Source organism: Eumetopias jubatus, unplaced genomic scaffold, assembly GCF_037043125.1.
Source record: "Eumetopias jubatus isolate StellerSeaLion01/CBP00866 unplaced genomic scaffold, mEumJub1_p1.0 scaffold_4, whole genome shotgun sequence".
Lineage (NCBI taxonomy): Eukaryota > Metazoa > Chordata > Mammalia > Carnivora > Otariidae > Eumetopias > Eumetopias jubatus.
Genome location: NW_028274810.1, coordinates 133,009,089 through 133,034,041, shown reverse-complemented (window position 1 = coordinate 133,034,041; position 24,953 = coordinate 133,009,089). Strand labels below are relative to the sequence as shown.

Genomic DNA, 24,953 nt, shown 5'->3' with positions numbered 1-24,953 from the left:
TCAGGCTGTGGAAAACTATTATAATTCCATTTGTATAAACTATGTCAGCCTTGCAAATAATCACTCACCTGTTACATGCCCAAGCACTGAAAACTGGTTTTAACATCCTAACATCCCCTGTGCTTTTAAAGCAGCAGGAACAGAACAAAGTTCCCTGGAATATGCCACTTTCATCACTTTCTGCTTCTTTCTTAGTTAACTAAGAAGTAAGTTAAAACAGAACAAGTTAAATGCAAAACCCCCAACTGAATATCTAAACATTTTTCAACCATGTAATTAGCATATTGTAAGACATTTATCAGATAGCAGTCCTATTAGTTTTATTAAAGATATTTTTATAGCAAAATGAGTGAATTTAAAAAAACTGATAGCATAACAATATGCTATCTGAATTAATTTCCTCTTTATTATTTTTTAAATTAAGAGAAAAGACAACAATCATAAACTGGCATAAAGTATCAAATGGGCAAAACTGAAGCTTACTATACACTTACTGTCAGACAGTATTAGAGACAATAGGGTATATTTTTAAATGATAAGCTCTTTAGAAATACAGCCTTAACATGTTAATATAAAAACATATTATGGAATTATAAACAGCTTTGGTGATTATAATAATATAATTGGCTCCTAAAGATGAAAAGAAAATAAACAGAATTATTTGTGAAGCAACTTTAAGCAGATAACATAGTAAAGTAATAGCCAATGGTGTCTCAGAGCAAAGCATGTCATGCCACTTATATTCCTCCAAAAATATCTCATGCTTAATAAAAAGAAGATCCAAAAATGAAATATAAAAAAACATTTAAATGTTTAAAATTGGGGAAAATAGTTTGTAAACTAAAAATTGCAACAACCAAAAAAGGAACAATTTGGTGAGTTAAACAGTAACATAGAGGTGCAAAGTTTTCAAAATGCAAGGGATTTTAAATATTTGCGCCACTTCTATAATTTAAATATAATAGAATGGAGACATAGGAGAAGATAAGAGCAATGAGGAAATCATAGTTGGAAGAAATTGTCTTTCTAATGATTTGAAAGAAAATATCAACAGAGATGGTAGGAAGTTGCACAGACCGTGTTTCAGAAACGAAATTCAAAGATGTCTTAAACACTGTCATTGTTTCATACCTCAGAGAAAAATAGAAGGTCATGAAGATAGGAGTTTATGAATGAATTGAGATAACACAACTTGAAGAAGTGTAAATATCTAAGAGAAATAGTTACAACACAATTGATAGGCTGTCTCATTTTTTTCTTTCATAAAAGTAGGAAACCTGAAACAAATATGCCCAGACATTTTCAGAAATGTAAGTAATGCTTTGAGAGAAATTTCAAATTCTAAAATAGATTAAAAAAGATGAGCAAAAAAACATTAAAACTTTAACAAAGAGCAGGTTAAATGGCACAAAAATTAATTTAGTGGCAAATTAGAAAACTCATGGGAGACCTCAAACCCAACATATTATAACAAAAGATTACAGGAGGCAGAGAAAAAGCAATATCAATGCATTAATTATTAATGAAAAGAAATAAATACAAAATGATAATCTGAATGTCAGAAAATGATAGAGGTCAGTTCATATTCTGTTGTATTTCAGTATTATTGAAAGCAACAAACATCTATTACATTTCTGCTTTCTACAGCACTGTGTAAAATTCTTTGAGATGTAAAATTGCCAAGTACACAGCTATTGACCTCATATTTCTCTGTTACATGAGGGAGGTAGAATATGCATAAATTACTGAATACAAGGCAGATTGTGGTAAGAACTATAATTCTTTTTTTTAAGATTTTATTTATTTATTTGACAGAGAGAGAGAGACAGCAAGAGAGGGAACACAAGCAGGGGCAGAGGGAGAGGGAGAAGCAGGCTTCCTGAGGAGAGGGAGCCCGACTTGGGGCTCCATCCCAGGACCCCAGAATCATGACCTGAGTGGAAGGCAGGCGCTTAATGACTGAGCCACCCAGGCACCCTGGTAAGAACTATAATTCTGATACAACTGAAATTTAAGGTTGATATGAGGAAAGAAGAGTTTAATTTCAACTAAAGAGCATCCAGAGAAATATATCTGAGGAGGAGACGTTCCATTTCAACAAGCTGAAGTAGGGATATATTTTAAACTGGGGAGCAGTCTTGTTTTGTTTAAAACAAAAAAGTTAAAAATCTCCAGAAACAGTATAAGAAAGCCAAATAAACATGTGTACAAAAATCAAAAAACCTCCTAAATGCTGAACTATGGTCACTAATGGTGGATGAAGAATATTAAATTCTATCTGTTAAAAAAAATTCTGTTATACTCTTAAGTGTAAATTGATTGAATTATATTTTCTTCAGAATCACAGGTGACTCCATAGGCTCCTCCTACTTTTGAACCACTAAAAAATCTAAGATCCCATAGGACTCAGTTTCCTCTGGTTACTATGGCCAGCCTCAACAGTTTATTATCAGATTTAGACTTGTTTCAATAACAATATCAAGAAATCAAACAGAAGTCAGAAATACATCAATTGTCAAAAAAGAATGGCAATAATTTAAGTTAGAACTGCATTAAGAACTAACTTCATTGTTAGTGTCTCCTTGGAACTTTCCAACAGGGAATTTACTTTCTTAAAGAATTTGACCAGGAGCACCCAGTTTGAGAATTATAAAGAAATATATTAGCACCATAGCTATTACATCTGCTAGATATTTGGAGCCATCTTGACAAATATTGGATTGGTTAGGGAGGTAAAATATAATTTCCCTTATTAAAAAGTAGACTGATCAAATTCTGTTCTACATGTACAGTCACACATACACAAAACCACAGCTTGTCATCCATTTATTTTCAAATAAATATTACAGTAATCATTGCTGTTGCAATAGTCATTATTTGTGGCAATGTATACTTCATAGAGTGCTTTCTCCTACTGATGCATTTGGAATCAAGATTACATGAAGTTTACAGGTAATGTAAAAGATAAGGAAATTGAGCCTAAAGGAAACATTAAGATCAGGGCGCCTCGGTGGCTCAGTTGGTTAAGCGACTGCCTTCGGCTCAGGTCATGATCCTGGGGTCCCGGGATCGAGTCCCGCATCGGGCTCCCTGCTCAGCAGGGAGTCTGCTTCTCCCTCTGACCATCTTCCCTCTCGTGCTCTCTCTCATTCTCTCTCTCTCTCTCAAATAAATAAAATCTTAAAAAAAAAAAAAAAGGAAACATTAAGGTCACCTGGCCAGTAAGGATGTAGCTGGTATTAGAATCTACCTTCTATTCTATCAGATTAGAGATTGAGAATAATTGTTAATGTTTCCAAATTCATTTGCTGTCTAAGGTATCGAGCATTATTTGAAAATATGTTGTGAAGGGACCACACAATAAACAATTATTTCTGATAGCAAGCGTAATTTATCAGGGCTCGGTAATTCCTTGGATTCTTACTGTAATGATAACGAAGGTAGTGTTACTTTGAAGTAAGGGACTTTAATGCAGATAATTCAAGTAAAAGATACTGGATTATATATTCAAAAGTGAAAGTAGTAAAGGAGATTCATATTTTTACATACTGAACAGCTATATAATTTTTCATAAGTTATCTTATTCCTTAGATATCAGTAGCCACTGTTAAGAGTTAGAAACATTGGAGTGTATAACAACTGAAAGATTTGGGCAATATAGATTGATTTTTCTGAGTACAGATTGGACCTAAACTAAATTAATGAATTCAATTAACTATAATCCAATTCAAGTCTCCAAATGTTTATTGAATGCTTACTCTATTTATAAGGTACTGAGTTAGGTATGGAGATTCTATGGTGGGTTATTTAAGATTTTGTGAAGTATTCCTTTTGACTCAATAAGAGTCATGGTTTAAGGAAACATGATTTATTTCTTTTACATTTCTAAGAAATAAATTCACAGAAAGTTTCCATGAAGTCTAGGTTATTGAAAATAAAGAAGAATATAAGTAAATGTGAAATGAGATCTTATACACACATTACAATTAAGGCTCCCTTTCTATTTTAATTTGTAAAAAGAAAAACAAAAAAACAGTATCAGGTAGCATTAAATACAATACCTAACTATGATAACATAGCACCTAAGTTTTTTCCACAATACACATTTTTTTTCATTCTAACAGTAAACTATAACTTAATAAAGGATTCAACAAAGCATGTCCAAACACTAACATAAGCCCTGTCCCTCTGGCAACATAACTAGCCTGACCTTTCTAAATTGTTACCCTTGACTTCTCCTGTTTTTGTTGCCTTCCCTTCATCCTGAAGCATGTAAAATAAATTGTTCCATGTTCAGAAATACTCACTCCAGAAAAGAAATAACCTTATCCATGTGAAACAATTCAGAATTCATCTCAATCTCAGAATTTTTTTATCCTCAAAGTTGATGAAATCCTATTTGATATGATGAAAAGAGCAAGGGTTTTGAGTTGAGCAGGCAGTGTTTGAACCCGATTTTCTCCATGTTAGCTAATTTTCTCTTCCTAAGCTGTTTCCTCAAATTTAGTAAGGAGTTAAGTTTATCAATTACTCCAAGTAGAGATGCTTAAATGAGAAGCACTCAGAGTCCATAGTAGCGGACAAGGAACATCGGTTTCTTTTCTTGCCATGAAGATGAGAAAAGAAATGAAGAATCAGAAGAAATAGAAGTGCCTAGTGATTTACCTTATAGAGGGAAGTGTTTTCACATGTAAAATGAACTATTATAAAAATTGAAATGGAAAAACAGGAGACAGAACTCATAAATTGTGAATATTTGTGCTTAAAGCTATTATTAATAAAAATACATATACTTCTTATTTTACCTTGTGTTTACTCACTATTAACAAAATTTCAATGACTGTATGTAAGTTGGGGTTTAGAAAGTACTTGAAGTGTGCTCCGCGGCTCTATCACTTGCCAGAAGTGGCCGGCGGAGGCCCCTCCCCCGCCGTCTATCCTCCCGAATATCGCCTCGGATTCACTTCTCCTCACGCCCTACCTTCCAGTAAGTGGTCGCTTCTCTGTTCAGAGAGTTGTTGCTACTCTCCTGTTCGATCTCCTGTTGAGTTCGTAGGTGTTCAGAATGGTTTGATCCCTATTCAGCTGAATTCCTGAGACCAGACGAAATCTAGGTCTCCTACTCCTCCGCCATCTTGCTGGAGGGATGGGGTGGCTGGGTGATAGACATTGGGGAGGGTATGTGCTACAGTGAGCGCTGTGAATTGTGCAAGACTGTTGAATCACAGATCTGTACTTCTGAAACAAATAACGCAACATATTTTAAGAAAAAAGAAAAAGAAGAAGATAACAGGAGAGGAAGAAAAGGGGAGTATGTCAGAGGGGGAGACGAACCATGAGAGATGATGGACTCTGAAAAACAAACTGAGGGTTCTAGAGGGGAGGGGGGTAGGGGGATGGGTTAGCCTGGTGATGGGTATTGAGGAGGGCACGTTCTGCATGGAGCACTGGGTGTTATGAACAAACAATGAATCATGGAACACTGCACCAAAAACTAATGATGTAATATATGGTGATTAACATAACAATAAAAAATTAAAAAAAATTAAAAAAATAAAAAGCCAGATGTTAGACTTACTAAATAAAAAAAAAAAAAGAAAGTACTTGAAGTGTGTGTAATGGTTGCCTCTTTTAACCAAATACCCTTCTCAAAACTAGTTGAATTAGCAAAGATACTTGTTCCAAACTCTGACCTCAACTAATTGTACCCCTTTTTATAGTTTTCATGAAGGCTGGCTATGCATCTTATAGGTGGCTTTTCTGGGATTTTTCTTGTGTACTGACAATGAACAAGCCAGACTGAAAGCCTCCCCATTGCATTTTAAACAAACAGCCCATGTTATCACACAGTTGTTATATGTAAATTATCATTAATACTTTGAAAGAGAAGAGAGAGTTGGAACTTAAGAAGGAGAAACAAAATGAGTAGAAAGGCAGTGCAGGGTCCTTTGTATAATACAGCTTTGTGAAATGTAAAAGGATTGCTTTCTTCTTTGTTATATCAAAGAAAGGAGCTTAGATGTGGGTTTTGAGATGTTGGTGGAACCAGATCAGCATATCCTGCAAATTAACTCCCATGCATTAGTATGGATCTCAATAAATGGAGCTAATACTATGTGTTGTGGAAAGTGTTAGAAAGTCAGTGTGGTTCACATTATTCCTTCTTTTAGTTGTACCAAGTTAAGTAAAACAATTCATGTTACCCAAAGTTCTTTTATCTCAACCTTCTAGATTTCCTTTTTTCACTGGAGTAATCTAAGCACAGAAGATAGCAATTTGCATAGATAAGGGAAGTGTTTGGTTTTGATCTTTCATTAAGAGTCAAGACTTTGAAGCTTAGAAATAAAAAAAAAACCTTAATATGTGTTGTATTAATAAACATTAAATCCGGTTTCTTATGCATTAAATCACCATTAGATCACCAAGAAGTGAGTTTTATGGAATGTGAAAAAGGATAGGGAGATGACAATCATGAAGCAGGATGCCTGTGCAAACATTAAAATAATATGACTCATCAAAGTTTGAATGCGGGAATGAGAAAAGTGTAAAATACAAGATCAAATTTAAAGAATGTTCTAACCTTGTAAAGAAAGATCATCCTACTTTACTATATAGCAAAATTGGCATTATCCCAATGCCTTATTTCTTCCTATAACTATTCATACATCCTTCTATTGCTCTTAAAATCACGAATTAAAGGTAAAGCAAAACAAAACACAATCTACTTATATATGTCTCCAATAAAGACAAAAAATAAGGAATAGAAAATTATGACAGAATCTGTTCTATTTATATTTAGTTTATATTATATTTTGTTTATATATTAGTTCTTTATTTATATATTAGTTATTTGTTTTTCCCTTTGAATGTGTTGACCTTGGCTCAAGGCTTATTTTTGTGAATCACTAAATGAAGGGGTGGAGATTTGAATTTAAATTCGAAAGCATTAGCAAGCAAGTGAGTTCTGAGGCAGGAACTAATAGGAGGGGGGAAAAAGGGCAAGAAGCACAGTTTGCTGATCACAGAATATCTCTAAAAATACTGTTGTAGAAATACATGTGAGCTCTTCATTAATACTGGATAAACTAGTTAATATCAGTTGGCTGAACAGATAGGAGTCAATAAACATTTTTAATTGAAATTTACAAGGGAAAATTACATTAGATCACAAAATGATACATTCCATTGGAAATTTCGATGTCTATAGAATGTTGATACTTACCTATGATAGGATAAAGATTTACAATATAGGATATAGAAATAGAGGTGGTGTAAGCTACACTGATATTTTAAAAGAGAATCCCACTGAAGAACTTAACAATTTCACAATAACCTGATTGCTTTGCTCTTATGTTCACAGGAAATCTACTTCAAAATAAAGACTGTCTTGTTTTAGGGTAGTGACTATATCTTCATCTTTATCTCCTAAACATATTGACATATATTGGCCCTCAATAAATTATTGATGGGTGAAGGAAAGGGTTAATGAGTCCCATAACTGATAAATAAGCTACCAATTATTTTTGTGGAAATACAATCTACTGACCACAGTCTTTCACAACAACTAACTTAAACTATGTCAAAACCACAGTATTTAATTCAAAATAATACTATTCTAAAAAAAGACTTATTAAATCAAATCGAAGTTTAGCCCAAAGAAAATGATGGAAACAATTAAGGTAATATTTACATGAACTAGCACAAGACATAATATGTCTAACATCTTCTAATTTCTTTTGAGGCCTTTGAGAATTTTGCTTTGGAGAGAATTATATAACCAGAATATAGTTTTTCTAAAATACAGAGATTCTATAACCTATGCAACAAGAGGTAAAAATAAGTATTAATCTCCAAATTATTGAAAAATGGTTAATTTCTAAGGACTTACACATTGGTAGTATTTTAAAAATTAAGTTCAAAATGTCATTTCTGATTTTCATCTAATAATATATTAATGAATACTGTCAAGTTAATACAGATATTAAAGATTTCCTGGCACTTTGCTAGAAAATTAATTTTAAGAGTTTCTCTCTGACCTCCTTTAAAAAGATTTAACAGATAAAGGAGCAATCAAGTACTAGTTGAATTTATAGATGAAAATTTTTCTTTAAAAGCCATGAAAAGACCAATGGACATGAACTCAGTACAGGTAATCACAGGCCTGTCAACATTTCTATTGCAGACTTCATTTAAGAGGGTTTATCATCTCCATCATCTTAGAAACTATGAAGCTGGAAGTTGGCACACAAATTAGCAGCATGGATGCAAATTTGTTTACCCAAAACATTTGAAATCAGTTCAGCTGTTTTGATCTAGCCATCAGCCAAAAACCTTAACTCAGAGTTTCTCCATATATGTGAACACTGAGTAAATATTTTGCCTAGACTACATACTTCGGTCAGTGAGAGCATGGAGCCAATAAATCCCAGGTAGCATGTTTCATATCCAGGGGATTTCCTTGTATTTTTTCTGCCTGTTCTCCTAACTTTGATCCATTATCTTGCAAATGAATCTTTTAGCAACACAGAGCTCCACATTAGAACATGCAGATAGATCAGCATAAATTCATTACCTAAATTTGGGGAAATTGAAATTACGCCTCCAATAACAGATTTAAGAGAGTCATTCCTATATATGAAAATATAGTTTGTATATTGAAAAAAGTCATTTCTAAACATTATAAATTGCCTGAAATTAAAGTCTTTTAACATTATCTTATGTTTAAGTGAATAACAACAGACTAGATTCATATTCTCTTTTCTATATTAACACACTCATAATAAAATACAGCTTAAAATTGTATTTTTAAGTTATTGACTCAGTTGGTAAACTTCAGATACCCATTATGTGGTACTGTAAGAGAAAATGAAATTAACAACATTTTTTCTTCAGATTTCTTTCAAGTCAAACAACCCTCATAGTGTAAACAAACAAAAATAAAAGTTATGTCCTTGTAGAAAACTAAAACAGATATTTGAGACATTAGAATGATATAAAACAGAGCTGATAATTTTACTAAGTAACTATGAATGAGAAACAAGAAGTTAATGGGAATGTGAACAAGCTCGAGGAAAGGCATTTAATTATCAATCTGCTTCGCGTTCCCATCATCAAAATCAAGAAAACAAAATGTTAATTTGTAATTTAAAATCTCAGTAAAGTGAATTATTATAATAGGCTCAATTTTAAAATGGAGAATTTGGCTAATAGTCAATTTCCAACATTAAATAAAAGTCTGGAATGCATAACAGAAGGAAATAGACTAGGAGACAGATTTTACGTGTACTTTTATCCCTGACTTTTGGAGAAATCTACATCTAGCTGTTGTAAGATACAAAGTAATTTAAAATAAGGATGTACCATTAAAAAGTATCCAATGTAATAAGTATATTCTATGAATAATCCATATGAAGGCATTTATAGAATACCTGAACTTCAAAAGTAATAAACGTAGGTTAAAATGACAACTCTACAATTATACTCACAAACAAAATTTTAATAATGCAAGTAAGAAAAAGGTTAGTTAATATCTGGAGAGTCAAAAATTCAGAAAGGACAAAAGTACTTGTGTGACATATGAAAATAGATTTTATCACCTTCCCCTGAAAAGGTAACACTAAATTTTTTATACTTAAGTATAATTTCGTGTATGTGTAAGTGCTTTTTGTTTTCTTGTGTAGATTTCAATGCCCCTATTTAATTTTTAGGTTAATCTTTAAATTGAATGTTGTTTCTCATTTACTGATATTATTACATTTCTGTATCTGTGTCTCCTTACATGTTACTTGAGGAAGTACTGTTTTGGGTCTGGTCATGATTTGGGGTTAGGCATAGTGGTCTCTCCTCTCAAGGAGGTTAATTCCCATAAACAAATTAGGACAAAATAAAGAAGCTCATAAAACAGTACCCAATAAAGAGAAACATGTACTGGACAGAGACTTTAAAGACTGTTTTGCACACTTATAATCTTGGCAAGTCACTTCATTTCTGTCTTATCTCTTCTTTACATCACTATACGTGTACTTTTAGTGAGGAGGCACTTATGGAATGAAGTAGACTATGTGGATGGAGCTTGGGTATGATGTTTTTAAAGCACATTCCTTTGCCCCAGCAAATAAATCTAATGCACATACTCTGACTGTTAGACACTAGACTAGTTATAAGAACTTTCCCATCATTAAAAATCTATAGAACTGAATGGACGATTAAAGTACAATACGGAACAAATTTATTTGCCAAGTTTTATGATACAATTGGTAAGCCATTTTATAACCAAATATTAGTTTATTCATGAAGTTAATAAATTCATCTGCATTTATAAATTTTACATTTTACTCGAGAGTACTGGGTTAGGATCTAAGGGCTATAAATTTTGGTTCCCTTTTTTTTATACTTAATGCACTGAATAGTTCTATATTTTATAGTGACATACTTATGCATTATTGTGCATTTACTTTACTTAGTATTGCTTATAAAACTAAAAATATCTTTCATATCTATCATACAGGATCATTAAAAGAATAACGTCAGGCAACTTGAGCAAACAATGTTGAAGATTATAAAAGAAAATTTATGTATTACTCTAACCATGAGATTTTATGTGTGTGCATATATATATTTATTTACATACTATATATATATATATACTGAATATTAATTTTAGTCTTTCTTTTAAATTAAATTCTCAAGGTCTCAGTTTTTCTCTTAAAACTGAAGAAGCTTAATTAGGAATTTAGTCCCTTATAGTTTTAACTTTTAATAAAGTCTATGAGCTTCTGAATCTATTTTCATTTAGGATTTTACTCAACAATTAGCTAGCCTTCTGATCCTGGAAAGTCATTGTACCTCTCTGGCCTCAGGAAATGTGGATCATTTGTAAGTGGTGATAACAATCTGTATATAGGCCATAACAGCCATCTCACAAGATGCTTGTTAGAAGTCAAAGTAGGAAAATAAGGGAGAGAACCACTGCTTAAGATGTAAACCATACACTTTATAGAAAGGGCTTAGCACAGAGATTTCTACATTAAAAAAAAAAAAAAAGACATAACAAAGAATTCTACCCTGGTACTCTTTCCCCAAACATAATAACGTTCTATATCCTCTCTCTATTGGAAGCACTTCTGAGCATTCTAGAGTCAACCTGATGGACTTATTTAATGGAAAACTAGAGGGTAGTCCTAGATTTTCTAATGTTGTTTGAGATTTAATAAATCCATTTCTGCAGAGTCTGTTTCCATTTATAAATTCCCTTTCAAAGTGGTATCCAACTATATTTTAAAACTTGTCATAGTTTTAAAAAACTTCCTCATTATTTGAAAACTATATAATCATAAATGCTCCTTTTAAAATCTGCTAACATAAAACAAAGCAAGGAAGGGCTTTATAATTTTGAACATAACGAACACAGCTTTTAAGAGAATCACTCATCACTTTTTATATATTTCAGTCACTTTCTGAACATTTAAACCCTTCAAATGCAGTGGTATTCGTTATTTTGGAAATTTTACGCCTATATCTTAAAGAGAATTTTAAAATATTTCATATATCACTAAAATTGAAGATAACCCCTAACATTATCAATTGTTCTTACACTATTAATACTTATAGAATGTACTATAATTTATATGGTAGAGTTTTGAATGATACCATTGTCTTATATAGATCACATGAGAGAAATGTTCAGTTGTAAATGCAGATGAAAGGGACTGCTAATTTTATGTTAATATGGCTTAAACATAATTAAAACATGAAGAAAATAAATCCAGAACAGATTTTCTAGATTCAAAACCTTTTGTGTCCAGATTGTAAGAAGAAATAAATAAGAATTTGATTTTAAATACTATTTCTTAAAGTTCTTTATGAGACATAAAAAAACATTCAATACACTGATTTTATTTTTATTGACTTGTAAGACTTCTATAGACTTTATTGAAGATATGACTATTTGATGTTACATATTATATCAGCCTCAGAAAATATTTTCATTCCGTAATTGTTTCTTTTTGTCTTATACAAAGCAAGTGGTTAACAATTTTGAAAAATTACCATGAAACATGTAATCACTAATCTTCTTATACAGTGCTAATTGATATGCGGTACTTAAATATTAACTTTTGTGATCATCTTCATTAGTATCATCTGACCAAACTCTAGTGAACTTGATAAGGTATGGTAGAAAGAGAGTTGAACATGAACTTGACTGCCCAATGATCTTGTCTCAGTTCTGAAGCTAATGAATTTTGTAACCTAGTAAAAATGACTTATTCTTTCTAAGCATATGTATTTCCCATATAAAACATGAGCAGTGAACTAGCTGATATTTAAGAACACTTTCAGACCTGTAAATATCACAGTATGTGACAACAAGATGAATTAACAAATTCAGTAAATATACTAATCAATTGATATTAAATTAATGTTGGAATGTAGTGGATGAAATTAGCCCAGGAACAGGGGTAACTTTTTTAAGCTAAGGGTCTGCCCTGTTGCATGGAGCCAGCACCTGAAGTAACTGGATAAGCGTGATAAGCAGAAGTTTCAGAGTATTTTTCCAAAGTATAATAGCCTGGGAATGTGTCCAAAGTGAAATAATAGCTACTGAGAAGATGCTATATATATATATTTTTTTAAGAATTTATTTATTTATTTTAGAGAGAGAGTGTGGGAAAGAGCATGAGAGGGGAGACGGTCAGAGGGTGAAGCAGACTCCGCATTGAGCGGGGAGCCCGATACGGGACGATCCTGGGACTCCAAGATCATGACCTGAGCCGAAGGCAGTCGCTTAACCAACTGAGCCACCCAGGCACCCAAGATGTTATTTTATTTTATTTTATTTTTACTGCTATGGACAAGTCAGGGCTACAAGTTAGGGATGAAGTATGTGGGAATTTACACTGGCTTTGCACATGGAAATATATTTGAATAATACTGATGATAGCTACAATGCACTATATATGTTAAACGTATAATCTCCCTCTCCCTATAGGCCACTGATATTCTACTATCTCCATTTTTTTTTTTTTTTAATAGAGACTAGCACTGGAGTTTAGGAAAGTTGAGTTGCTAGTACAAATATAACTGCTGGCAAAATCATTGTTTGACTTCAGGTGTCAGTAGCTCCAGAACTCTTGCTCTTTACTGTAGTGGTTCTCAAACTTTAGAACACATCAGAATTACCTGGATGACTTGTTAAAAACACTAATGTCTATGCCCAACTACCAGGGCATCTGTTTCAGTAAGCCTGAGGTGGGCACCTGGGAATTCATATTCTTAACAAATTTCCAGAGAATGTTGATGCTATTTGTTCAGAAACACTTTTAAAATCATTGTAGTGCAAGCATTTAAAAGCCGGGAGAATAATATTGTGATATACCAATACCAAATGATTACCATTGATATTCTTATTATCCAGTTACAAGGTGTGAATATTGTAAATGTAGAATTTTTAGAGGAGATTTCAGATGGAGTTGTGGTCACTAGGCCATGATTGTATAGAAAATATTAATACTTAGGAATCTTTAACCAGCACCAAGTAGTAGCTTTACAAAGGGCCTGATGGCATTAAATGCATTTGATGGCTACAAGATTGGAGGCTTGAGAGAGAATGACCATCAATACTGAAACCCTGAATACTGGAGGGTATTTGACAAATTGATTTTTCCGTGACATTTGTAAACATGATATTCCTGATGAGAATGAGAGCCTTATAACGGGCCTAATTCTAAGAAAATCTTGTAGACATGGAGATTGATCTCTTTGGAAAATACCATGAAGCACCCACCTGCTCACTAAGAGAGAAAAGACTAATTTGGTAACAATAGCATCTGTTCTAACATTCTTAACAGACCTCATCCAAAAGCCAAATCAGAATTGCCACTGTATCCCTAAACTACCCCTGTGCCCTATGAATAAAGGGAATGGACAAAAGAGGTGGAAAGGGAAGCTACGTTTTAATGCATAGAGAGAGAGAGAGATAAATAAAATGGACTTAAGTTTTATTTGTATCTCACACTTTTTTTGTATCTCACACATTTTTTCTAATCTCTTTCATTTGCAATCATTTTAATTCTAATTTTTCAATCATTGGGCTTTGAAGTACAAAATGGCATATTTTCCCAAATAGTCATGTTGCTTAAAGTAACCAGTTCCTTAGTAGATATATTGTATGGTGCTTCACAGTAATTTCCTAAACTAGACGAAACACTGAAGCTCTTTCTGGAGACCCTGATGTTAACTAGAAAAAAAGTGACCTTTTGGTACACAAGGAGGAGGTTATTTGGAGACTAGTGAAGTTCCGTCCCTTTTAGTTATTTGTATTTGAGACCTGAGACAAGTGTTTTAGCATTAGAGGTTTCCCACATGAGTACAAAGGCATTATTAATTGCTCTATCTCTCCTACCTTTTCTCAGAGCTCACTTGTGATAGTTTTACTATGTGTAGAATCATGTATAGATGCCATTTGCTATTGCTTTATTATTTCATCATTTCCTTAGATACCAAATTGTGTGTTCAACAAAAAGACGTATATACCCAAAATCTATTCAGCTATTCCACAAATGGTAAGGCTAATTAATATCATGAAGAGTCATAACAACTACTGCAACTAAGTCTATGCTCCTATGGTAATTCTGTGTCTTTTCTCCCTGAAGGATCTCAAAGGAGCTGACATCAGGTTTTCAAGGGGTTGAACCCTGCTCCTTAATTATTTCTGCTCACACACTCTTCCTACACAGGCTTGATGCAGCTCCGCCTCCCCTCCCCCCCCACCCCCCGCCAATCCCCCAACACCAGAAGATTTGGGAAAACACGGTGCTGCAAAATGACATTTCAGAACAATTTCAACAAGGTAACTGTTCAGGAGAAGTTCAGCTCAGAATTCTGGGAGCTGTTCAAGCCTTTTCAGGGCGGTAAATTGGGTTGGCTTAGCAACTCGGTGGTGCAAAGCCTCCCCGAAGGCGACGTGCTCAGGGAGAAGGGAATTCGCCTGATGCCTGAGTCGATCTTTTTTTCTATGGTCGACCTGCTTCATTATTATTCTGCAATGTGCTGCAATCCCTGTGCGCGTCCGGCTTCCAACCCTGAGCTGGCCACTCCAGCAGCTCTGGTAGAGGACCGCACGGTGACTGGGATGACCCCATGCTGTTTCGTTTCTTCTGCCCTTTCCCCTAGGGTCCAACTAAGCCCTTGTGGCGCTTGAACCCTGGGCCTGCCTCCTGCTTTTTCTTTTTCCCCAGCGACAGAGCTGGGGTGGGGAATGAAGGTGTCGTAGAGGAACAGCAATCCCAATTACTTGTTCCCCAGTGAGTTTTCAAACTCCCGGAATGCCCATCACAGGAGAAGTTGTTTGAGTGAGGGCAGCGCTGCGGCCAGCTTGGGGAAAGGGAGTTTTCTCGATGCCCGCACCGGATAGCGCGGCAGCAGTGTCCACGGCACCGCCAACCATCTAGAGTGCGGGGAACATAAACGTACTCTTCACCTGCCACGCATATCAGCCTCGGACACCCACACCGACACACACATGCCCTCTCGAGGCTTCCCGAAGGCCCCTCGGCGTCAATCCATATGGATGTCCTCCTCCCAGCAATACACACACGCGCCAAGGCCAAGTCAGGCGCTCAGTTTTCAACCTCGGATGGTTCTTTGAAATTTCGTGGAGTCTGGCCTTCCAGAGGAAATTAAAAAGTATTCCCAAAGGAAAAAGACGGAAGGATACCTGCCCAAACTGCAGCGGGACCCCTGCCTCAAACACAAAATGTTATCTCCCAGCAGGTATCTCAAACGTACTAAACCTCAAGGGAAGGCTTTTGACGGTGGCGATGAAGGGGAAGTGGGTTTTGTTTTTGTTTTTTTTTTTGGTTTGTTGTTATTATTGTTTTGTGAAGACTTTAACTTATTCCATTCCCTTTTGAAAAGCTCCCTCAAGACAAGCCAGATATTTTCTGTCAGGTCAGACTGTCAACTGAGGGCGAAGAGTGGGGGTATCAGTCCCCGAAGACGCGACGCGCAGGGGTCTGAGACCTCGGGCGCGGCCACCCTGGCAACGGCAAAAGATGCGTCAGAGTTCGCTGGCAGCTCTCCTCCTGCAGGGTCACACGCGACCCTTTTTAGCTGAGGAAGAGGGTGTGAAACCCACTGTTCCAGAAGAGCTCTGTGGCAGGAGTAGTATCTCCTTGGGATCCCAGAGCACGCAGAAACGTGGATCCTTCTCGAAGTCCGGGATACAGCCCGAGCCCCAGGAAGCACTCCCCGAGGCAGGGTGTGGAAGACAGGCTCTCCCACCTGTCGACCGATGTCAATGCTTTCTGAACCTTCGAAAGTTTCCCGCACCCTTTCCGCGGTACCTCCTGCACTGGCTGTGTGATCTGAGATGGAGCGTGGGAAAGTACCCCCGAGTGTCTGTTTACGTGGGCGGGACGTTTAAGCACGACTTGGAGATTCACAGTTTCTATGTGAGTGAAACCTCAGCGGACACGCTGCAGCTGCAGGCTGCATTTCAAAAACCACTGCCTGCCTGCCTGCCTGCCTGCGCTGGCGCGCGCGCATAAGTACGCGAATGCGCGCGCGAGTGTGTGTGTGTGTGTGTGTGTCACAGCTTAAAATAGGCATGCATCAGGTCTAAGCAGCTCCCCACCCCAATTTGGAGTCCTCTGTCGGCCACCTTTGGAGATGCTGACAGTGGAGATAAAATGGCCAGATAAGGTTGGCTATCATTTCAACCCCATTGGAGCAGTTCAGGCCTACTACCTAAGGACACTTTGTCTTCTACTCAGAGGCGTTTCCTCCCACTGAGCCTCTCTGTCGTTGCTGTTGTAGGCAGAGGTGAGATGGTGAAGGGATGAAAAGTACGAACAGAAGGTGGAATTCTTGTGGTCTGAGCTGTTTACGTGGAAAACCGCGCACCTCCGACTTCCCGAACACTCCTGCTTACCCAGATTAGGACCTGCAAAGCTCTTAAAACGACTCTCCATTCTGAGTTTTGCTTTGGGCCAGAGAGTCCAGAAGAAACAGTGTGGAAAACAAAAGCGGTCATAGACATTGGGAGAAACACCATTTAAGTCATTTCAGCAATCACGGTTTTAGGAAAGCCTTGAGACTGAGGTGAAATTAAAATAAAATAAGAAGAGGGGAAAGGAGAGTAAGCAACTGTTAAGACCGGCACCAGCCACCGATAGGGAACAGGTCTAAAGCATACAGCCCAGGTAAGTTTGTTTCTCAGAATTTGAGGACAGCGTTCCAAGTTGTAAAATATAGGAGAAACCTTCCGAGTGGCAGATAAGTGACAAAGAAGAACCTTATTACCATTAAAATGTTTTTTAAGTTCCGTAAAAATTGATTTTAAAACGGGACCAAAGCAGTGTGACACACTCTTTCTTCTCAATGTCCCTCAAACTGAAATATACTCCGTGGAGACCAGTGGTCTCAGCCCAAAGTCCAGGAGCTGTGAGTAGAAGAGAGGAGTCCCGTTTCTGGTGCCATTTAAACCATATTAACGCGCCCTTCCTTTCAGCGGCGGGTCTTATTCAGAAAATACGGTAGGTGCGAGCTGCCTGTCTGTAATAGCAGGCAACGCTGTTCAGTGTTTGTCAGGCTGGCGTGCTCTCCCGGCTTTGGAGACTCCCTCCCCCCATCTGCCCCTCGAATGTGTTTTGGCTCAACAGGTATCACATGAAAACTCGCACTTAACCCCGGTCATCCTCTAGCAGGAGCCACCCCAACATTTTTCTTGCCAGGAGCTGTTGCTGGCTCCCTGCGCCTCCCCCACGCCGAGCGCTTGTCTAGCAGTCAGCCCCAGGGCCATCCATTAACCACCGACTCCCAGTGGCAGGCGGACTAAGCATAAATGTGAGGCTCCTCGCACGTTGAGCCGGCGACGAAAAACGAACCCATTGTAAGCAACCCGAGACGCTTTTTGTGCACCAGGCAATGTAGTTATCCTGCTTAGGACAGGCGTTTTGCCTTAAAGCTGAGCTGAGGCTCCACGGGGAAAAAAAATCAAGCTTTAAGGATCAGGTTGGGATTACAAGACAGTTGCTGCCACAGACACCAGAGGCGACTTCTTGGCATTTAGGGATGTAAATTAAAATTCGAGACATGTCACCCATCCTTGCTCCTAATAGAATGAGAGGTAACCCCTCCAGCTCCCTCCACCCAAAACATGAATTATCATTTCCACTGAATGCAAATGGACTGCCTTCTGTGGGGGGACAGCCAGCTGCAAGCTGGACAATAAACTGTTTCATAGAGACGCGGCCCGATTGCGGTTCAGAGAGGCACTCCTTTACAAAGGAAGAAGCGTCCAGTTTGTGTTGACAGCCTTGGCGCGCCTGGGCCAAATACCCCCCACCACCGACCCTCCACCCTCACCCCGGACACACAGACACCCGGGATTTGAAACTAGCTCCACTGAAAGCGACATCCATCACATCTATTTGAGCTGCCATGAGTATGGGGAGGTGATTTTTCAAAAATTATGGCATGAGTCATAAACACCTCCTGAGTATTCTTTGCAGCAATTAATGGGCATCAGGGTGCAGGAGAAGTTGTGGAACAGACCTGGGGATCTATTTTTTCCCAGAGGACAGCTTTTCTTCCAATGATTCTGACTGTCCCTTGCTTTCTTGCTTAGGAATACATTTTACATCTCACCCACCCCCTCCCTTCGTCCGTGCATGTGACACTCACTCTACCTGTCTGAACGCTAAGACTTGCTGAGGATTTTCTTTTTGGTCGTCAGCTAATGACTTTCCTCCTACCTTCATTCATCCCCAAAGGTGGATCCTTACACTTCGGGGCGTATCAGACCTTGTAAAGCCTCATTTTAAGCTAAACCTCTACCAGGGAAGCTCCCATACCATTTATCAACGCATAAGAGCCCACGTAGTAAAAATTCACATATGCATTAGGACATCATGTTAGTGAGGGGATGCTTGGAAGACCCCTGTGCCCTAATGCATTTAACATCAGCACATTCCTAGCATTATCAATAACTTCCCTACCTGAAAGGGTTAAAAAGCGTTTACACGAGTGTCTTTAATATAAATATTCTAGCCAAAGCATCAAATCGCACTGGTTTGACTAGAAATCAAGGTAATCCTCACCACCAAGTAAAGTCTTGCAGAGGAATTCTGCCTGGATATCCACTAGTTAGAGGCTATACGAACCAACTCACGTATTCGTTTGAGCATACTGCAAGAATATTTATTGAGCACAAGCTCAATCACTGCATTGAACGCCAAATCTGGCAAGCAAAATGCATTTCCTATCTGGGGGTGGGGGGCGAAAGAGCTGTGAATCAACTCCTTCTTCAGTATTATTATCATTATTTTATCGGTGCAAATTGCAAAGTAATCTACCAGCCTTTTTCCGGCGACAAGTCAGCTCACCTCCATCCAAAGCAGAGGGGACCCCGAAAGCAGACCTACCTTTCACACAAGACACCATCAATAAAAAGACGAGATTCCAAAACGTAAATCCACTTTTAATCCCCATTTTCTTCATCAGGATGAAGTCTAGGCGGCCACATTTAGCGCATCTTCTCGTGCCAGGTTCCCGGGGTTTGGATTCCTTTGCTCGGCTTTCCCCTTTGCGGATCCCTTTCATATTATTCGCAAGCTCCTAATTCCTGCTCCTCAGCCCGGCGCAGTGGAGTTGTTGATGTTGTTGGTGCGCGGTCACAGCTCAGAGTGAATGGTGTTTCTGGGATACCACAGCAACCTTGACGAGGACTCAACCATCTCTCCAACGGGGGCACAAAGTCTCTGCTACTCTGGATTCTGTCTTTTCCTGTGCTCCCCCCCCACACACACACCAAAATCTACCTCAATTCTAGCTCGTTATAGCAACCACCAGAAACCACTAGTGGGCTTCTTGAAGCTCAGTTCCGGCTCTCAGACAAACTCCCCACAATATTTGAAATTAAGGGGCTTGGTTTATTTTTCCCCCCCGAATAGACTAATTCCTCCTGTAAAAACAGCCAGAGAAATATGTTAGTGAGCTCTCCGATGCAGCTTGTGAATACAGAAACATGTTAGAGGAATATTTTAATCGGAGGATCTGTGTTGCTTTTGGGGAAACCATGCTGATATTGAATCGGGCTCCATCGATGCCCACGTCCTTATAAGGGGACATGTGTTACTACTGTAGTTGCAGTATATTTCAGGCAGGCGTCTCGCATTTATTATCCTGTGATTTAATTGAAAAAGAAGATCACAGAGAAGAATTTATTTGCACACATGAATTTACATATTCAAATGCCTACGTGTAAACCCATAATCAGGTTTCCATGATTGGGTAAACCGATTTTATCCGTGACCAGGGCGGGGGTGAGGTGGAGAGGGAGCCAGTCATTTCCCCAAATAGTTCGCCCTTTCATCCTCCCCAGCCGCTTTTCAGCTACTGTGTGCTACTGTTAAACTACTTTATCTGCGGTAGTTATCTAGAACAAACTCATTTGTCTTAATTCTGAAACAGTCGCAATATGTAAATGGAGGGTTTCTTTCAAAACGTAAAATGTATGTATCTATACATCTGGACTTGGCCGCTCCACCCACCACTCAAGGGTTAACACTGTACAAGGGAAGAGTTCTTGCGCCATCTACTGGCCATCGCTCAGTCACTCGCTGCTTTTTCACATCTATTAAGGATCCTGTTTCCTTCATCCCACGGTGTAAGGGAGCTGAGTCCCGAGACAAGCGCTTTTGCTCCTGTGTGTCGATTTCTTAATCTTTTTTTGGCTGATCCTGGCCCAGATCTAACAAGCCGCAAGTTCCTTAGATTAGGCGCCGGATTGATGATCTGACTTTTCTGGAATCTCATCCCATCTGAGGGGAGGGAGGGAAGGCTGCAGCACTGGTTGTGGAATAGATAATTGCAACGGTTCCTAGCTCCATTTGTTTGCTGAAGGCTATCAGGGGATTAGCATCTATCCTCAGGTCTTGGTCAAGAGGACTGCCCAGTTTGAGTTAGCATCTCTCCACATTGTCCACAAATGATGGCTCCCGTCCCATGTGCACCCCAAGATCACCCTGGTCATCTTTTGTCCCTGGGCACAACGCGAAACTGCCGGCTCAGGGGGAGCAAGGTTGTTCTATCTGGAGGGAATTCTGCTCTGGGAAGTGGGCACACTGCAAGTGTCTCTATAGGGGTGCATGTTGAGTGGGCTCAATCTGCGGGCATAGGAAGGATTCTAAGCTCTTCGGGTACGTGGCATTTTGTGTGGGTCTGTGAGTCCCCCAAGAGTATGTGCGTGTGTGTGTGTGTGCAGTTGAGAATGGTAAGAGTGTGTGTTTATGGAAGATGCGGGAAGGTGTGATTTTTTTATGCGTGGGTGTTTTCCCAAATGTGTTTGTGCAGTATATACGCCTGTGCATGCATGTGTTCAGACGTGTGTGTACTAGAGAGGGATTTCTCTTCTGGGTAAGGAGCCTTACTTGCAAGAGGCAGAAGCTGTGGATACCCAATCGACCTCATTAAATTCGGAGAGGTACGTTAAGGGCGGTGTGGCAGACTATTGTTTCTTCCCACCAGTGCTTTCTTCTATTGTCCGAATATGCAGATTTCGAAGGGGAGTGGGTGGCAGGGTTGGGACTAGACCCGGATTGGGGAGATCAAGGCTAAAAAAACGTCTTTAGCTTGCTGAGACACCTTGGTAGCGGCCCTGGCACTGGTTTTAGTCAAGATGTCAGGGTGTGTGGCTGTTGTTGTTGCCTATGCTGGATTGAACAAGGAGTTAGATGCAAACAGGTCCTTGGATTTAAGACACTTGTCAAAACCCTCCTTACTGAGTGTGCAGAGGTTAATCACTTTAACTGAATATGCATTTTATTAAAATAAAACAAAAATCTTGGGCGTATGCAATCAGTTTGAACACATGGCTGTATATCCAGACAGGAGGACTCTAAACCAAAAAACTTTTATTTCTCAAAAGTCAGAAGTATTTTAACAGGAATTATTATGCAAAAATAAACTTTCACTATGGGCCCATCATGATATCTGCTACTCAGATATCAATTTCCGATGTTTATTTTCAAACATGCTACTCCAATAATTCAATTATTATGTTTCCCTAAATGAATCCTGCCTATCATTCCAATGTGAAGTTGTTAAAAGATTTATCTAGCAGCTCATAATACATTGAACAATACTGCAGTTCTTAGTTTTTAGAGCTCACCACAAGTCATGGACCATTGTTTTACCCACATTTTCTGGATTCCCAGACATGGGAAGTCATATTTTATATGATGAGGATAGTTAAGGCACGGAGAAATGAAGTGGTTTAGTCAAAGTCATCATGAGGAGTACTGACATTTAATCTAATACATTTAGTGCTGGATCACACTTTTGTCTTTCATGCTAAGCAGCCTCCTCTCCAAGGGAGCATTTCCAAAGGTATTCCAGAAACATAACATTATCAGCCAAAATTCTGGATGAGAAATCCCTCAATTTCTCCAGAAGGAAAAATACAATGTCTAAATTTGGGAGGAAGAAATCATCTGTATCACCTAATTTGTAGGAAAGCAGCACAGTTTTACATAGATTCCCTTAAAACTGTTAGAAAAAGAGGACTTAAAAAATAGCTAACATAATAGCAAACATTAAGTGCTTACTGTATGCCCAGCATTCTGTAATGTTTACATGGCATATCTTACTCAATCTTATTACAGCTTGCTAAGACAAGTACTACAAATATCCTCATTTTATGATTGAAGGAACTGATACACAAAGTTAACTATCTTGCCTTGCCAGATGTAATATAACTAAGATGAACTATGAACATATAATATCCAATTTCTGAATCAATATGCTTGCCCACTTGTACTGTCTTATGCTAGCACCCAAAGGTGCTTGTTTTAAAGTATTCTAATAACAAAAATATAATTTGTATATCAATTTACCTGTAGAATTATAGAAAATCAAAGATTATAAATTAATTTAAAGGTGATCAATTTTTAAAATATGTGTGTACACGTATAAAAATATTTTTTTAATTTTGTATTTGTCAGTTAATTACTACCACCAGCCCAACCCCCTTTCATATTATTTTTTTTTTTACTTCTTGCAGTCCATTGATCTTCTCACATACACATTAAGGAAGGAAGTGACTTGGCAAGGATCATCAAGCCAATCACAATGATTAAGTACCTTTGACAGTTTTTAAAAAGAGTTTAGATCAGCAATAGATGGGTTTTTAAACTAGAAGTGCCAGATTGCCATTCTTTTTCAGTTCCCCAAAATACTTATGAAATAAAATTAAGTTTGATCTTTAAACGGAGTTGTCACTTAAAAGGGAGAAAATAAACAGCTTTTCAAAAATCATATCATATTAAACCAGGTGATCAATATGTATTTACTCTGTTTTAGTATCATAGTGATAATATCACATAAAAATGATCAAAACATAGTAAGTACACAGATAAAAAGCAACAAAGAATTGGTAAGAGGTTACCTTCAATTTTGAAAAGAAGTATATATACCTTTGACAAAGTTAGGAACTTAGAAAATGTTTTTTAAATTTATGTCACAGATAAACAGGTTTACATGAAGATCATTGTCTAGAATATTCCTGCCTGTTAGAGTGGAATGTCCTCTGATTACAGAGATACATTTTCTAATTAAATCTCAAGTTCAAATTGTGGTTCTGTGGGGGAGAAAAATTAGTTAGGGTAAAATAAAAATGCTGATGATTTATAAATAATCAAGCAGGCCTTTCCCTGTTTGTTTGCATTTTTTATATAGAAAGCATTGCCAGGACAGTAGGAGAAAAGGAGGAACTCATTTTCTCATTTTTTCTACAAATGTCCATTCTTAGATTCATCCTGTCTGACCTCCCTAACCGCTGGGAAATAAAACATTTGAATTCAAATGTTGAATCTAGGAAAATGAGGGAAATCTAATTCAAGTCTATACATTTCCTCAACTTGCAATAGTCCCTATTTGGTTGAGGAGAAAAGAAAGAGATCTAATGTTCATGATAACATAACTTGTCTTTAAACAATCATATTTAAGAATACAAATTATCAGGTAGAGAAAAGTATCTGTCCTGCTATTAATCAGGAGATATTCCTGAGAGGTGGAGATGAGCCTCATGGAAGTATTACTAAGTGTGCCTTCCTAGGCATTCATTCATCTTACGTCCTGACTCCTCTTCTGATTTCATTAAGAGTGAGGCTTAACAGGTATAACCATCTTTTAAGCTCTAGCCATATTAAGAAGGTCAGAGACTGGGGTGCCTGGGTGGCTCAGTTGGTTAAGCAACTGCCTTCGGCTCAGGTCATGATCCTGGAGTCCCAGGATCGAGTCCCACATTGGGCTCCCTGCTCGGCAGGGAGTCTGCCTCTCCCTCTGACCCTAACCCCTCTCGTGTGCTCTCTCTCATTCTCTCTCTCAAATAAATAAATAAAATATTTAAAAAAAAGGTCAGAGACTGAAGTTTCTATGCTACATAAAGGTAATAATTTTTAAAAATGAGACGATGGAAAACCCTTAAACCTGAAGGCGGGACACCGTGTATCCATACAAACCGTATTTTGACTCCATAAAAAAAAATAATAATAACATATTTGACTGAGTCACGTATGTAATAAATTTAGTACATTAACATTCAAATTTTCTGAACTGGTGTTTACCAACTAAAGGCAATGTAATATATAGTATACTCATAGTTAAATATAAGCTGTATGAGCCCATTTTCCTGAAAGAAATGAACCATGATGAATAGCTAGGGATATGTGGTCTTAAACAAAAAAGATAAGAATTGAGCGAATCTTTAAAGATCTTTCTGTTTGTCTTGGGGTATATTTCACTCTTTTGCTAACCCTGGGCCTTACATCACTTAACTTGTCTTGTGTAAAGGAATAGAAATTAAAAGTTAAGCAAAAAGAGGCTTTGCTGAACAATCAGGATAACCCAGTCTCTTCTTTTCATGAGTAATACAGTTGTTTTGCTGACATGAT

The 24,953-nt window shown here is 37.6% G+C and overlaps 1 protein-coding gene across 4 annotated transcripts in view; it reads right to left on the bottom strand.

Annotated features, from left to right (window-relative positions):
* The window catches only part of CSMD3 (CUB and Sushi multiple domains 3), a 1,163,243-nt gene extending 1,143,641 nt beyond the window's left edge, over positions 1 to 19,602 (bottom strand). For all 4 annotated transcript variants that reach the window (XM_028122520.1, XM_088023099.1, XM_028122521.1 and 1 more), the window contains exon 1: positions 19,425 to 19,602. In XM_028122520.1, the coding sequence (XP_027978321.1) occupies positions 19,425 to 19,602 (178 nt within the window). The remainder of the gene's footprint in view (positions 1 to 19,424) is intronic.
* Positions 19,603 to 24,953: the final 5,351 nt, after the last annotated feature.